Below are 16,701 nucleotides of genomic sequence, written 5' to 3'. Positions count from 1 at the left end.
AAAATATTTCATAAAGAACCGGATAACTAACTACGGACATTAAAAATCTGAAACTCATAATAAAGGTTGGGATTTCATAGCATTACTAATGGGATTAGTGCAAAGACGTTGAACACACCCTTCACTAATAATAATAAGATGACAATAATGCTACAAATGATTAATTTAACAGGAAGTAATTTAGCATTATATTTTGAAGACAACTTCACACTGTTATCGCCCGCATTTGTCAAAAACCATACGTCTTTTAAAACTATTAATCAATCAATTCCGTCAACTACTTTGTGAGCATATTGTCAATATAAACCCTGATGATACTTGCCTTTTTTTAATAAAAATGAAATATTAGTAATCGGCCCACAATAATTTTTTCAGTTCGATTGTGTGACTAGTATTTTTTTAGATACTAAATCACATTAAGATTAACTTGATATACGTAAGTAGGTACTATCTTAAAAATAAAAAAAGGATAAAAAATAACTTTCTTATTAATACTGTTTATATATTATATTATGTATATGTATACATATATTATATCATCATAAATTATAATGATTTAACAAGGTGGGTGGGTGCGCACTCTGATGGACGATCAATTTCAACTATTTTTTTAAAACAACACAATTTTACGTATGTATAATATTTATTCATACAAGTCAATATAATGTTTTATTACATTTATTAGAAAAGCATAAGTACATCATATAAAATATAGTAAAGAACAGATCAATTCTAGTTGGTTGATTGATGCTGGTTGGGTCATGCTAATACATATATTATAATATGTAATTAAATTGACTAATGCCAGCTATAATAGTGAAATTGTAATTCCAACATGATACTATTAAATTAATTTAAAATGATTTCAAATCTGTGATGATAAAATTATACCTCTGCCATCTGTCCAGCTGAGTTGTAATTATTTGTTAGCGGAAAATTTATTAAGTACTGAAGTTGTCCGGCGAAGTACCGCCGCGGCGCTAGTGAGTAAGATTTAACAAAGCGTCGAATCCCAAAGAAAAACAGAATAGAAATGAAAATGTCATTCCTAAAGACTTTCATTTACTATTTCATTAACAATTATTGACAAACATTATTATCTTATGATACGTCGACTAGCGAAGAACACACTAGAATGGCTCACAATATTCAATATTTAATCAATATTAACTAAAATATTAACACATATAAAAGAACATCCAATGAATTTTAAAACTTACTGAGATTCGTGCTTAGTTTACTAACAATAACATGCAATACCTGAGTAACAGTCATTATCAAGAAATGATATTACTTTTAAATTATTTCTACTTATATCTGTCACAATTGTTAATATTTAAAATACTTATTCAAAAACAGAAGCTTAAATTTGGTGTAACTCAGTGAACACATACATAAATAATAAATTCTGTGAGCTTGAAGTATTTTAAAACGATTTTTAAGTGTGACCCGTTGTATGTACCTACATTAATTTATCAGTCTATGGCTATACATATGCAGAATTATATTAAACAATCATGTAATAAACGAGAAACCCATTAATAATAATTAATATATATCTAGGCATGTATACATTATATACATACAATATTCTGTTATATATGACATCAAGTGTCTTTGTATCACATTAAACTATCATTGCATTATCTATTGGAGAGGTTCTCAGAATGAACGAATGCCTGAATGGAAGAGATGAACAATATAATTTTTCTCTTCTCAAGATTTAACTAAACAAAGCGACACGTGCAACAAAATGCTACACTTTATATAAATACTCTCAAGTTATGTGGAAAACTGAGGAGTCATTTATAAAATATTACAGAAAAGAGAGCCAACGATGAATAGGTAAGATAGTGGGAGAGAATTAGAAAAGGGATAGACGGCGGCACTATTAATAACTTCAAGAGAATAGACAGAACACCGCACATAATAAAAAAATCTATAATCAAAAGATTCTGATATACCAGTAGTATGGCTACGAAGGTAACGATGATGCGGAAATCATGAAATCTTTTTTTTTAAGTTTTATTGTATTAGTTTGTTACATAGACGAGAACTAGCTGTATTCTGTCAGTGGTCATTTGTCATCGGCGAGTGAGTCAAGAGCCTGAAGATGCCGAAAGAGCGAAACCCGAGTTGCAAAAAAATACTCAAATGGAATATTACAAAATAAACCAATTACAATTTAAATTCTAATTTCATCAAGCACCCACAGTCGATGGCATTCATTTCATTGTTTTTTTAAGTTATTAGGGCATCTGTCGAAAGTTATATTTTATTTAGATTTCAACTTATTTGAACTTATTCAAGGTTTTAAGAGGAGCAATTTACCTTGTTATGCCGCGTTGCCACGATCCGACGATCCGAGTACACTCGGGACCGAGTGCCATTCGAGCGCATTCGTACGAGACAGCTTCATACTAATTACTCCTATACGAGCTAATTCGGAAGAGTAGGACGCGGTCCGAGTAGCTAGGATACGAGTAATTAGTATGAAGCTGTGCGTCTTACTGCGGGCGTAAAGATCTCTTCACATAAATTTTGCTGTCCGTATGATTAGCTTCGTTCTTTTGATTTAATAAACAAGTAACTTCATTTTCTTTTTAGTAATTTCCATGTGCTTTTTCTCTCCCCGGCACTTTGCATTAGAGTAAACTCAGTAAACTTAGTCAGAGCTCACTCTGATCGTAGCAACCTAAGTCTTGGGCATTTTCACCCAGGACACTCCCAGGCCAATTTTTAGATGCTTCACATCACCAATTGAAGGGTCCCGTGATAATCTCGACTAAGACCGAGGGTGGTACGGGGCGGGTTTGGTGGAGGGCTTATAACTACATTGTCTCGTACGAGTGCCCTCGGATGGCGCTCGGTCCGAGTGTAATCGGATCGTATTTGTATCGTGGCAACGCGGCTTTAGCAAGGTAATTTGCTCCTGATAAACTTGAATGCGTCAGTTTGTACTTTCTACAATATTCGATTGATATTACAACTTAAATACCATCAATTAACTAATAAATGGTTGTACAGACAAAAATGCTCCAACGATTAGTAAAGTTCATGTTGTAAAGCTATTTTGATAAATCGATTGCATTTTTGTTTTATAAGGACGCCGCATTTCCACTGTTATTTTAACTTTTGGAATATATCGAGGATTTTCGTGGTGACGAAAGTGGGTATATCAAGATGTAGCTAATTTATAAAATTCTTATTCCAGATAGTCTCCATTACAATATTAGGTACCTACATTTCCGCTGATTCTAAATTATTGTTTTTCTGTTCCTTATTCGTTTCCCAATCGCGACCGTGTCATTTTTGTTTATTTTATAATAACAAATTTTATTTGAGACTAGTTGGCATACGTCGTAATAGAATTCCAAGTGACTTCACGTAAAATTACACAAATCTGTTTTAAAACAACAAAAAAACACACCTACGCAATAGTGTGTGTCTGCATCGCGGATGCTAATTTTTTTTATGTCGCTGAAATTATGTCAGTTGGACAATCATCACAACGATGAGATCATCTTTTAAAACACAAAAAATATTAAATTACAAATTGGTTAAATAATTAGAGTAAGGTGCATCTTTTCAATGTCACGTTTATTTCGATATTTTCAGTACCTAAGTAAATGAGAAGCAACGATTAGTTATATTTAACATTTTTTGGAGAATGATTTCTACGATATATGAGTTATTTGTCTTGCCATCCTTTTCGGACTATAAAATCTCATCTTCAGAATGATCTAAGACAGCGATGGCAAACACGTGGAACGCGTGCCCAACTTGGCACGCTAAAAGATTTCGCCGCACGCCAAAAAAAATAATTCCTTTTATTTTTACTACGACAAATAAATGGATTTAAATGAAATTAGATATATTCAGTAGAGACATCAAATCCGCCAAATTTGAATATTTTCCAAAACTTAACTCATTTAGTGCTAACACCGCGACTGGCGCGTTTGGAGTCGTTCGCCATTAGATATAAATAACGTGTTATTTAAATGTGGTAATTAAAAGGTTAGCAGTGATTGTGTTAAATGAATCACAAATATTCGAAAAAAATTCTCCAAAATCCTTAATTCCATTAACAGTTTTCACAAAGGTTTCAGTATTTAAAAAAAATAAAGTTAATAAACATCATCAACTATCCAGATATGTTCAATATGGATTTTTTTTCTTACCCTCTTGATTGGATGTAATTAGAAAATTTTGAAATGGAAATTATTGATTTGCAATCTAATCCTATTTGGACTGAAAAATTTGTAAACATGCGAAAATGTATTGAATAATTGGAATGTCATCGGCTTTCTCGAATTGATGAATTGGAATGCCGAATTGTAAACGCGCGTCACGAATTTAAAAAAATCTCGGCTTATTTTGGCATGCCGATCAAATCCTATTTGCTATCCCTGATCGATATGGGTTTATAACCCGAAACACTTTTAACATAAATAACTCCAATAACACAACACTTTACTTCAAAACCGTTACAATGGAGTTCTACCACGTAAACGTTATCAGTTCAATAGAAAGAATAAGGCAGATTTCACCGAGATTTAATTCCGTTGCTTAAAATCTTGAGTTATAAAACCAGTTAGTAGGTGTTATAAACGCATAATGACATCAATAAGAAATATGAATGAATAAGCTTGGTACAGGTGCCCCCTACACGTTAACTAGATGCATTAATTTATCTTTGATAGTCCATTTACCTGGCCCGATAGGAAATAAATGTCACAAAATAGCAACTGCTGTCAGGAATTTGCGATGTAAACATCACCCTACTAGCCACGCCAAAGGTGAAATTTTACGTAGGCGATGTGTATGCAAAGGTGTTATTTTAGTTGAATTGCGAATCATTTATTGACAATAGGTTTTGAATAATTCATCAAAGAAAAAAATAAACATTGCACTACTACACATTTCAATATACCATACCTACGCATTATTTTCCAAAGCCACTTCGCGATAAAGTCTTACCATGTTCCACCACAAAGTATGAAATAAAAGATTAGATAGATTCTACAAGTGTTCATTCTTTAAATCTAATGTAGGTAAAAAAATAAATACAAGTGGCACTAATTACAAATGGAATTAACAGTCGTCCGACAGACATTGCACATTGCTATAAATGGTGGGTACATAGTATCCGTAAAAACTGTGAGTCCGGAAGTCACGTTTTCAGAATAACTCTTGTTGAGAGAGTTTTCAAGAAAAACTATTTACGAGATGGTTCGAATGAGTTTCTTTTATACTACGGCACTTTTCGTTGCTTGCTGAATATTTATACATATGTATATATATATATATATTCTGCGACCAACATGATTGCGATTTTAGAGCGATGTGTCGTGTGAAGAGCGGAAGAGAGAAGAAATTATATCTACGGATTTCAAATCGTAATTCTGAAATCAGGATGATTTTTTTATAATAATAGTGAAGACTGAACGCTATCATTGGTGAGTCGAGTGCTATTCTTGACTTATTGTTAACTTGTCGTTTTTTTTTCAATTCCTGTCATTTTTACTGACCGAATTTTTGAGATAATGAAATATACATAATATGACGTCGAAGCAAGAAAATCATAAGGTCTACCGACGCCGGTATCCAAGATTAAAATTTAAAAAAACTTTTCTGATCGCGGTAAAAGGATGTTCATAATATGTTCCGGTTGAATTGGTATAGTGACCAAAAACAAAGTTAAACTAAAGCGGACGCCTACGGTGTAAACCCAACGCGTGGGCGGTGCATACTAACACTGCAATAACTGGTATTACTTACTCCTACAAAATACTATGGACATTAATGTTGATTAGTTTAAAGTGTCAGTGCCCTTTTGTAAACCATGCACAATTGCAGCTCTGGCTTTCGTCATTTTCTGTAAATTAATATGTCCATAATTTTACATCAAATAATCACAATGTGTATTCAATTCTGACACCGATAGAGAATACCTCTTTCGTTTACATTTTATGCCCATACAGTTATTATGGGCATGAAATGTGCAAAACAAGACTAAATCCAGGATAAAGTTTACGTCAACAACCATAGCTTTGACCGTAAAGTAAAATAAACAGAATGTCTCCGGACCCACTATCAAGTAGTGACCACGGAAAGAATTTAAATTTATGCGAACTATGGTAGAGACAGGGCGCAATCGAAAGTAATAAATTTAATATTGTTGAACTGTGGATCACTAATTACAAAACCTAAAATCCAAAGAATGCTATTGTTTATAATATATGTTTCTGAGGTAGGTACCTATACCAAATTATTTATGCTCAATAACGAAAGCTACATTCGATAAAAAAAAGAGTTCAAATAACTTGAGGGAAGTGGCATTTCTTGACAAAGTCAACTTTCGGAGCCACACGCCCCCCCCCCCCTCCATAATATATTATGAACAGATTATAAAATACATATGGGAAAAATTCAATTTAACCGGTTAAGTGCCCAAAGCGTCTTTGGACGCCCTAATTACACCAATTCTTATGTTAATTACTATCAATTAACTAATTGCGGCATATATTATTATTATACGGTGGGAGATTATTATATTTGCAAGATTCACAACTTCTTTTAGAATGTCATTTAAATTAATTATTATAGACGAGTGAGTATAATATATAGAAATACGACGATTTTAACACATTTATTTTGTGTCGAGATTTCATTGAAACGTTAGGTCCCATTTAAACATCTCAGGACCGTAACAGTGATGTATCCGTATTATCGACAGTCCTTACTGGCCACAGTGATGTCAATGAGCGAACTGTAAAAATATTAGCTACGGACAGTTTAGATTGCTGTGCCGTACATTATTTCCATTCATAATTTTGTACAAACCTTAATATTAGAAAAATATAGAATGACATAACAACACGGGTATTAATCCGATACTGCGTCACGAAAACGTAACGTAAACTAAAAGTTTTCTAGGATTAAGCCGCCAGTAATTGTTTTTACGGACTCGGATTAAATTAGAAAACCAGTTTTACAATAAAAATATATATTAGCCTATACATAACATTAGCCCCGCCTATCAACATTCTTAAAAAAACTGCGATGTCCTTCAAGAGACTGTTTGTAAAAACCCAAATGTCATTAGGTCAAAATGTTCGCCTAAATATAATCTGCAGTATATCACTTTATAAGATTACACCACGCTAATTATGATCAGATTGATATTATTCTGTTTATACTACCCAAAAGATTAATTATATACATTCAAATTTAAATATTAATTAATTTAAATTTCTTAATATTACTATAAAGAATTGGAGGTCATGTGTCAGAAATACGTATCAACAAAAACATGGTTTTGATATTATATAAAAAAAATATAACGGTGCACAACAAAATTGTGTGTATAAATATAATAAATTATTAAAGGTATTTTTACTGCACAAGTGCAGTCGGGATTCACGATTCGTGGGTCACGGGTTAGAATACCGCGTTTGGGTAAAATCCGATTTCTTTATTAACACTAGGTATCTGTTTTCGATTGCATTACATAGATAGATATATTGAGAAAATGGCTAAAATGATTAAACCTTACATATTGTGGAGTTCTATACTGACTACTTCAAAGGGATATTGTTATTACCTACGTCCTATATTTTTAGGTTGAAGAATTATCACAATGACATTGTGCATGGATCTACTTGCACCAATAGTGTGTATTTTAAACTATCGCGATAACTGTGTACACGTAAAATTCCTGACCGTCTAGTCAATCTCATTCTCCAAGAGTGAGACGCGATGTTGTTATTGTATGGTACTATTTGACTGGTCGTGTAAATCGGTTAACCATACGATGAGTCTGCACGGTGTAGTACGTTTTTTTACCAGCAGGTTCCCCACTATCGTTCTACCGCGCAGGCGCAGACATCGCACAGTCCATTTTTCACGTGAAACTGGAGAAACTTTTTTAATCCATGCTTGCAATCTTGCAATTTGCACGATAATACGTGTTTACGCGTGCATTTTTTTTTTGTTATGGCAGCGATAATACGTACAGTAAATTCATGCACGTTTAAACGGGGTATTAGTTTGATTTTCGCAGATATAATATATGTATTATGAAAGCTTTTTTCATCAAAAGTATACAAAGTGTTCGATTTTTTTATATAATATGTAAACATTTTGCATATACTCGTAAAATCGCAATGATTCTTAAATAGTAATATCAAACATCAGTTATAATCATACAATAAAGAAAATACGGGTCAGAGATGAATACATCTTACATAAATTTAAAGATTATTATCTAAGGAAGTGTGCTATATGTAGTCATGCTGACAATGTATAGATAATCAGACACTATACGTGGATAGACTACCGTGAAAATTGTGTCAATCAACGTAAGCGAAATAATTGTATTACTGAAATTTGTTGAATAAATCCTTCTTCTATGCTGATAAAACTTTTTGGATGAAGGTAAAGCTGAATAGGTTCACTAAGGCTAATGATTTAATTAGTTGAAAGTTGATTCGTTTATAGAAATTGTACGCACGTGTTCAGTGATTTCTTCCCCTTGTCCAAGCTAAGATAAAAGTAATAAACGCCTTTTAGTATTACACTCGCAAATAACAGTAGGTACGCAAGTAACCAAAGCAAAACGTCAAAACTTGCCGTAATTTTCTTTTTAATTTACAAACAAACGCAGAAATTATTAATTGATGCATAATTGTGTTGCTAGATTTAAAAATTTAAAAATCAGCCAAGTCCATAATGGATGAATAGGAGAAAAACAGCTTTTTGTTTTCCCAAGTACATAGTCACAAGGGTGAAAGTTTATATTATTTCGATTATAGAATATTTAAAATTAATAAGTTCCACATTTCGATAATGCAGAAATGTTAGGAAGCAGTAGTTCTACAACAATTCACAAAAAAGTCAAAGATATCTAAAGGTGGACTTGGCTGATTTTGAAATCTAGCGACACAATTGTAGTTGTCAATTCAAACATGCTAAACAGTTTGTAAAGTCCAGTAGTACATGATTCGTGTGGGTGTTTTGAACACTACAACGTGCCACGAGGGTGCCAATTACAATAGTAAAACAATCACAGGAACACACATGCACGTATATACTGTGTATATGTGACCTCATCGTGAATTGAAACCGGAACCCCGATGTAATAAGTCAGTACCTTACTCATTGGACAACGACGGCATTTTAAAAAATCGTCAATCTGATTTTCAAGGGTTTTAAAAATTTGTTATCATGAAGATTTTTTTGTCTTGGTTTTTTATTTGAATCAAGCTACAAACAATGTAGCTGGATCGATTCACACTGTAGATACAGAAAGTATTGCCAGTGAAAAGAAATGAAATGAAAATAAACACACGAGCTAGCCACATGGAACAATCTCAATGTATTTTAAGAAAGAGAGAATTAATGTGGAAGTTTGGTGACAGGAATGATCGATAGATAAACGCGATGAGAGATGAGGAAGAGATGTAACAAAATATAAATGTTTTAAGTCAGAGACACTCGGGTATTTTTAAACAGACCCTAATAGACGGAAGCGAGATTAAGAAAGATCGTCGGAAGCGTCATAATACCTACTCATAATGAGACAGAAACGAGTATTTTTGTATACATTCATTCGGACGGGACGTAGAAATTTTATTAGAATGTAAAAAAGAAACCTGACGTCCAGTTATTTATAATAAAATCAGGCGAAACCATTTGTCAAAAACTAACAGGAACAAAACTTGCATTGACAAAAAATATATATATTTTTTTTTAAATATCCTACATAAAGAAAATGCAAAGTTTGATGTGCATAAATAACGTGTCGCTAGATTTCAAAATCAGCCAAGTCCATAATGGATGAATAGGAGAAAAACAGTAAGTTTGTAAGAACATAGTCACAAGGGTGAAAGTTTATATTATTTCGATTACTTATAGAATATTTCAAATTAATAAGATCCACATTTCGATACTGCAGAAACGTTAGAAAGCAGTAGTTCTTTAACAATCAACAAAAAAGTCAAAAATACCTAAAAGAGGACTTGGTGGATTTTAAAATCTAGCGACACAAATGTTATTATTATTTCTATAGCGACGTATTGAATTTGAATGTTTTTGTCTGACGTGCACCCCACATAAGTACAAACAGTAAAAGTACTATATAATTAATTGAAACGACGTTTACTGTTTACATAATGGTACTAAATTTCTATTATAAATAAATGCCGATATTGGAATAGTATAATATTGGATTTTTTGATAATAGGACATAATTTACAGAATTATCAAAGCAATACAGTTTACAATCACTTCGAATTGGTTACCTATTATACTCTCGGATCCTTTTAATATCCAGCTCCTCAAATTATTAATCTATTGTATATATGACATAGATGAGCTTTGCGTATTTCGACTAGTAAGGTTGTTGAATTTTTATACATTTATGAATTTAAAATGCTAGCGGTTGCTATATAGTATATTGTAACTATTGGTCAATAAAACAACCTGTAGAATTTTATATAATATATATTACCATTTTGTATACTGTATTAATAACCATAATTAAAAATAAAGTAATTCCTAATTTTGGTTAATTAATCAACAGCCATGTAATGATTAACTGTAACAACTGGGACCAATAACACGAAGTAAAAACGAACCCTACAAAATACGTAAAAAAGGGTGCAGTAGAGTAGTAGACAACATACAGTTGGTATTACTCCCAATTGTCTAACTATACTGGATTAACAACTAGTGATCTTTGAGCGAAATTTAGTTATTTTTTTAAATAATAAATTAATAAAGCGTCCAGTCGTCAATTAATGACTATCAATTTTTGCTAAATATGTAGGTGTTTTTTTTATATGGCGTAAATTAAATAATCTCAATACAGACTCCATGAAAATATCTTAAATAACCATGGAATGAAGATCGTGTACAAGAAAATCATGGTAGTCCATTAATAAAAAAATATAAAACAATAAAAACGATCATGATCAAGAATACCTATCTAATTTTATAGACTCTACTCCACGTGAGATCGTGTTTATGAGGAAAAACAAATGCCTATTTTCATTAGTACTGCAGATATTCGCATAATTTTCATATACATAAATATAAGATAATACAATATCTAATTTAAATAATATCAACACAATAATATTATATCTATCACATCATCGTTGAAAATAATAATATTATCATGTTAGTTTAGCACTGTATTATTTTGCATTATTTTAGTCATGTATGCCGATAGCATTCGATTTTCCATATATGGAAACCAAATGTACTTGATAATATTTTTTGGGCGATCGGCATTTCTAGTGATCGACCGAGATAATCGGCATATGATCAAATTGATCATATTATGTTAATGAGTAATTCGACCTAGTAAAAAATAACCTCATTGAGCTGAGGTATTGAAAACAAAACTCATTAATTATAGCTCTTCGTGGCAAAAGACAATATCTACGTACAATTATGTGAACGTGAGTTTTCAAAATAAGTAAGTACCTATCTATGCACAAATGTTATATTGCGTACACATTTTTTCACTGCATAACCATTTTTAAAGTAAATCATATAATGCGAGTAGACTTGTTACCCTGCTAACCATATGTTTAAATATGATATGTTGAACCCCCGCCCCCAATTTTTTAATGTGCAAACATGTTAGCTCGAACCCTCCCCCCAAATTTCGTACTGTAGAAATCTCAGAAAAAAAATTAAGAAAACAAAACGGAAATACGTTATGCGCAAAAGAACCGGCGCGTTCGTCAGTTGAGGTCGGAAAGGGGATAAGTGTATTTCTCCGTGGATTGATCACGTGGAAACAGTGACACAATCTAGAACGGCATACGACATACGTAACGCTCAAAATGCGCCTTTTGACACTGTCTCTCTATTTTATTATTGTGCTATGCTATTGCATTATTGATAATATTTTAATATTAAGTGAGCCGTAAAATAACCTAACACTACATACATAATCACAACATACACGTGCGATGTTTACACATCGACGCTGTAGGATTGGTTTATCGAATAGACCAAAATATGTCAAATGTTCAGGAGACGAAAAACAAATTTCATTATCCCATATTTAAATACATATAGGTATTTAAATTGGTGTTTTACAGCATATGAATGCTGTATTCATTATAAGGCAATTTAAAGAAAAGGATGATTTTGGTACATTTAGATACAAAAATCATTCTGCATTAAAAGAACGATTTCGACAAAAACGGATATTCGACAAACCAATCATATAGCGACAAAATAACAGAATCGACGGAAAGATACTTGTATTGTGCCAGTATCTTCATCTCGTTTCTAACTTGTCGTAGGGGGAAAAACCTCATCACAAATATGTGTACTTTTTGATTTTTTCTGTAACCATTATTAAATTTTAATCCATCGGCCTAAATAGTTAATACCCGGATTACCTACTACTACTAGAATATATTATTTTGTATTATATAAATCGCATCTTAAGTAATGTTACAAATTGGATTGACAATCATAATATGCAGTATCCGTTAGTTGCTATAGAAAAAAACCATGTGTACGAATCAGCTGTGACCATAACATTATCACATTATAGAGTCATGGACCATGTAGTAATATTTTGTTTAAGTACTAGAAAAGCGACCATATGGTGCTGTCAACATTGCCGCAGGTTCACGAGCGCGCTTGGGCGATTTCGCTACAGTGTTATTTACAATTTAAATTAATTAAGTCATATTTGAGTGATGGCACTTAACGATCAGCATACATAGTTAGTTTGTTTAGTATAATCAATTATTTTAATTAATATTGCGTTGCGTGACCTCATAGTTTCGTGGCACGTAATGTTATATCATCGACGGTGAAATGTAGTCGGTTGCGAGGATGAGTTTAATAGCACAGATGAAAATATTTATCACGAGGATAAACCAATTATCAAAGATCTCATAATTATAACATTTTTCGTAACTAATATAAACAAAAAATGACTCGTCAAAATATTACTCAATACTGCCATCTCAAAATACATAATTTTAACTCCATATTAAGTGATGAAAAGATAAATAGTTAATAAATTTTAAACGTAAACATACACTTATCTCTGCAAATACGTTAATAATTAATAAAGTTATGGAATAATATATTATGTAACTAATATCTTTATTAATTAAAAAAAAAACACATTACATAGTACCTACCTACGTAATCCATATAATTTATTACTAGAGGCGCGGTTTCATCTGGATGGAAGGATATTTGCCAACGGATAGATATTTGTATAAAAAGTTTTTTTTAAATCGCGAAAACTAGTTTTTGTAAGCAGTATTGTAAAATAATATATAAAAACCAAATCCAAACCTAATTCCATATTTATAAACGTGTGAGATGAAGGTATTAATTTTAGTCAGAATAGTTGACGTAAATCTAAAATTTTAGAGCCTTTTATAAAAGCACCTACTATGCGATTAAAGTTATTAGAGAAAGTGCAGTATGTACTAATTTTTACTATGCATAAAACCATTTCCGTTGTAATAGAATATATTTTAAAAATTATGTTCATTGCTTTCCATGTTTATAATTAAACTTTGTCTAACTAATAATAATAATAATCAACGGCTAAACTACATCCACATAAAGTTTAAATATTTTTTTACACTAACATATTGGACAACAACAAAAAAATAGTTATCGTTGAAAGGTAAATATTTGCAAATAGGCTTAATCATTGTGTCGTTTTTTTTTAATATTTCATTATCCAAAGAGTGCAACAGCCACATATATTTCCAATAGATAAGATATATTAAAATACAAATATAACACGCCTGAAATGATAACGTGAATAGAATTCCTTTACATCATAAATTCGTAAATATAGAAACACGGAAATATGTAGGTGATAAGCGGATACAAACTAATTGAAATGTCATAATAATTATGATAACGAAAAATTGTATAATCGACAATATCTGTTGATAATAAAATGGCAATGAAAATATTTAATAATTAAGAATTAGAGTCTAGAATACAACAAGAAAATTACAAGATAAAAAGAACGTTTTATATAGGTACCACGTTTTTAAATTTTCTATTGAATCATATAAACTTGACAATTATTATGTGTTACTATTTATTAATAATTTATGACAAATAAGGCAATTGTCAACAAATCATTTTTTTTTTTTGCTATTTTGCAACAAACAAATATAGAATACTGAAATGTCATTTTGATTTCCATAGTAGCGCACGTATATATTAATAATTTAGTTGCTAGGACCCAGACCCCTAGCAACCAATAATGGTGTCGAAATAACTTTTCATACAAAACAGAATTAACTGAAATATAAGTCAATTCTACTTAAAGATGGCTAAAAGTATTAAAGAATGCATTGGCATCGTGTTCTGATATATTCTAAAAGTTTCAAATGTCTAGCTAGTCGGTAAATTAGTTAAAAATCGATTGCAAGATTTGTACTGGATAAACAACCACCGGGCAAACAAGAATACGAGCTAAGAAAAACGTGGTAAAAACAAGATCGGATGATAATAAAAATAACTAGAATTCGACCTCTATAAACTGATTTTAGAGTTGATTTAATGACTAGTATTGAATAAACACCAGTATTCATCCGCGTGTGTGTCTTCGCGCCACCTGTTTTGTCAAAATAATTTATTGTGTTCGCTTGTAAACAAAAACTATTCCCAGTGATAAACTGAAATCACTGACCTATATAATTATGGAAACATAAAATATAATACAACTCACATCCTGGCGATATCCCATTCTCTTTCATAGTACACCGATAAGGGTAGTAAGTCCCCGGCAGGACCTTCCCATACATCGTGCGGTCCATATCGGCGGCTTAGTCTGTTTTCCCACAGAAATCTATGTCATCATCACGTCACTTAGGATACTTTACACAGCACGTCATATTTCTGTTATAAAAGACACCGTCAACAAAAACAATAACATTTATCTCATTCAAAAGGTCGCCCGCTGTCAAGTTAAAAACACATGCAAACTAAACACTGGCACTAAAGCTAAGACAAGAACGTTTCAACGGTGCAGTGTGTCAACTGACGTATGTAAAAATTATTTTCAAAAAAACACAACAAGTTTGTTCGCTTATCGCGGTGTGGGAGGGATCCCGTCGTACGGTCGACGATGCCGGCTGCCAACTGTTCGCGTCCGAGCAGAGTCGGCCGGAGTCTCGCACCCTCGCGCTTTTGCCGCGACAAATAAAAAAGCAAGGGAGAATCAGGCGGAAAGGCACGCGCGAGCCGACATTGGATGTTACATTTTGTGCAGTCGTCGTTATTCGGATGCTATTTTGTGTGCGACGGTAACTCAGTGAGTTGTAGCGCGCCGCGACGCCGATGACAGACGACGTCGAGCGGGTGGACGGAAAAGAAAAATCCTCCTACGCGAGCCGGACGCGTCGCGAGTTACAGAAAAAGCGTCGGGTTTGAGGACGCTGTCAAAAGAAAATGATGTCTCAATACTGTGCGTACTATATATTACACATGCAATACGAAATGCATTAAATTAACGTCACGTATAAGAATTTATGCTTCGTTTAACAGTAATTAGTGTTTTTATTTCATATCACAAATAGAGAAATACGAAATGTGACCCTACAGGTGGGTATACTATAAACCATACGAATGAAATTGTTATTCTATATTCAATACTGAATATACATAAGGTTTTAGAATGGTAGATTCAAAATTATGTTTTTCTATACGAATAACTTATAATTAGCAGGTACTGTGAAGAAAAATTGTATCCATCATTTATCACGTTAATAATGTTGACTGTCAATTTTAGGTGGAAAGACATTGTAATGGATAATAACCATTCCTTGTAAAAAAAAGTCTCAAATAATAATACACATACTCCGTTATCCTCTATCTATAACGTAAAAAGAAAATTACGAATTAACTTCACGACTAAAGTATCTAATATTTGTAATGTATCAATTAAAATAAAACACAGTTTAATGCCGATCAGTGTCAGTTTCGTCCAGCTTCAATTTCTATTCGACGTATTCCACCGATGTCAAAGTAGTAGAATTATGTATATATATTATTGTTGTTCAATACTGCATCCTACACGATATTTTCAAATCCATAAATCATTTATTATTTAACAGGAAACAAATCTAGAAACATATTAGATCCAGTGGGATTCGAAATCACATCTTTCACTATCCTGGTGAGTGGTCTTATCCATATTGAGGAACGACATCACAAAGTATAAGACCCCTTACCCGGTCAGTGACGAGTGTAAGTTCTCATCGAATCTCACTCGGTACAACTTTTTTTCTCATATCTATATTTCTGAGATGTGATACATAAAATATTTGTTTTATTTGAACTAATAGAAATCATTTATCCTATAAACTAAAAATAATAACACTTGTAGCAATAAATTTGTATGAAGATGAACATTATTGGAAATGTTGGCTCAGATAATGCTGTCATGGCAAAAATAAGAGAGTGAAAGTTTATTAAGTGTGCTCTGAGTTTTGTTTAAAAAAATCTAAAGATTATATTATACTGAGTACAATATTGTGTCGGCATTATTTTTAATTATATGCTGTATTAACGCCTCTACCCAACATTTACCAACATTGCATAAGTTGCGTGGCTTTTTTCACAACTCTTTACAAATCATAATAGGTATATTAATTTGACCTAAACATTTATTACACATTT

General features: G+C 32.2%; 1 protein-coding gene across 3 annotated transcripts in view; it reads right to left on the bottom strand.

Annotated features, from left to right (window-relative positions):
* LOC147064560 (leupaxin-like) overlaps nt 1-16,701 on the bottom strand; it is a 146,678-nt gene that overhangs the window by 114,148 nt on the left and 15,829 nt on the right. Inside the window, exon 1 of one of the 3 annotated variants that reach the window (XM_085958457.1) lies at nt 14,750-15,360. The exons of 1 other annotated variant lie outside the window; for it this stretch is intronic. In XM_085958457.1, the coding sequence (XP_085814583.1) occupies nt 14,750-14,837 (88 nt within the window). In that variant the 5' untranslated portion in view covers nt 14,838-15,360. Of the gene's footprint in view, nt 1-14,749; nt 15,361-16,701 lie in introns of those variants that run through there. One more of the 3 variants, XM_085958460.1, reaches the window with a different exon arrangement.

Source organism: Rhyacophila brunnea, unplaced genomic scaffold, assembly GCF_057557595.1.
Source record: "Rhyacophila brunnea isolate RB1 unplaced genomic scaffold, BYU_Rbru_1.0 scaffold_7, whole genome shotgun sequence".
NCBI classification, from domain to species: domain Eukaryota; kingdom Metazoa; phylum Arthropoda; class Insecta; order Trichoptera; family Rhyacophilidae; genus Rhyacophila; species Rhyacophila brunnea.
Note: the sequence above shows the minus strand (reverse complement) of the source record. Positions and strands in the feature narration are given on the sequence as shown.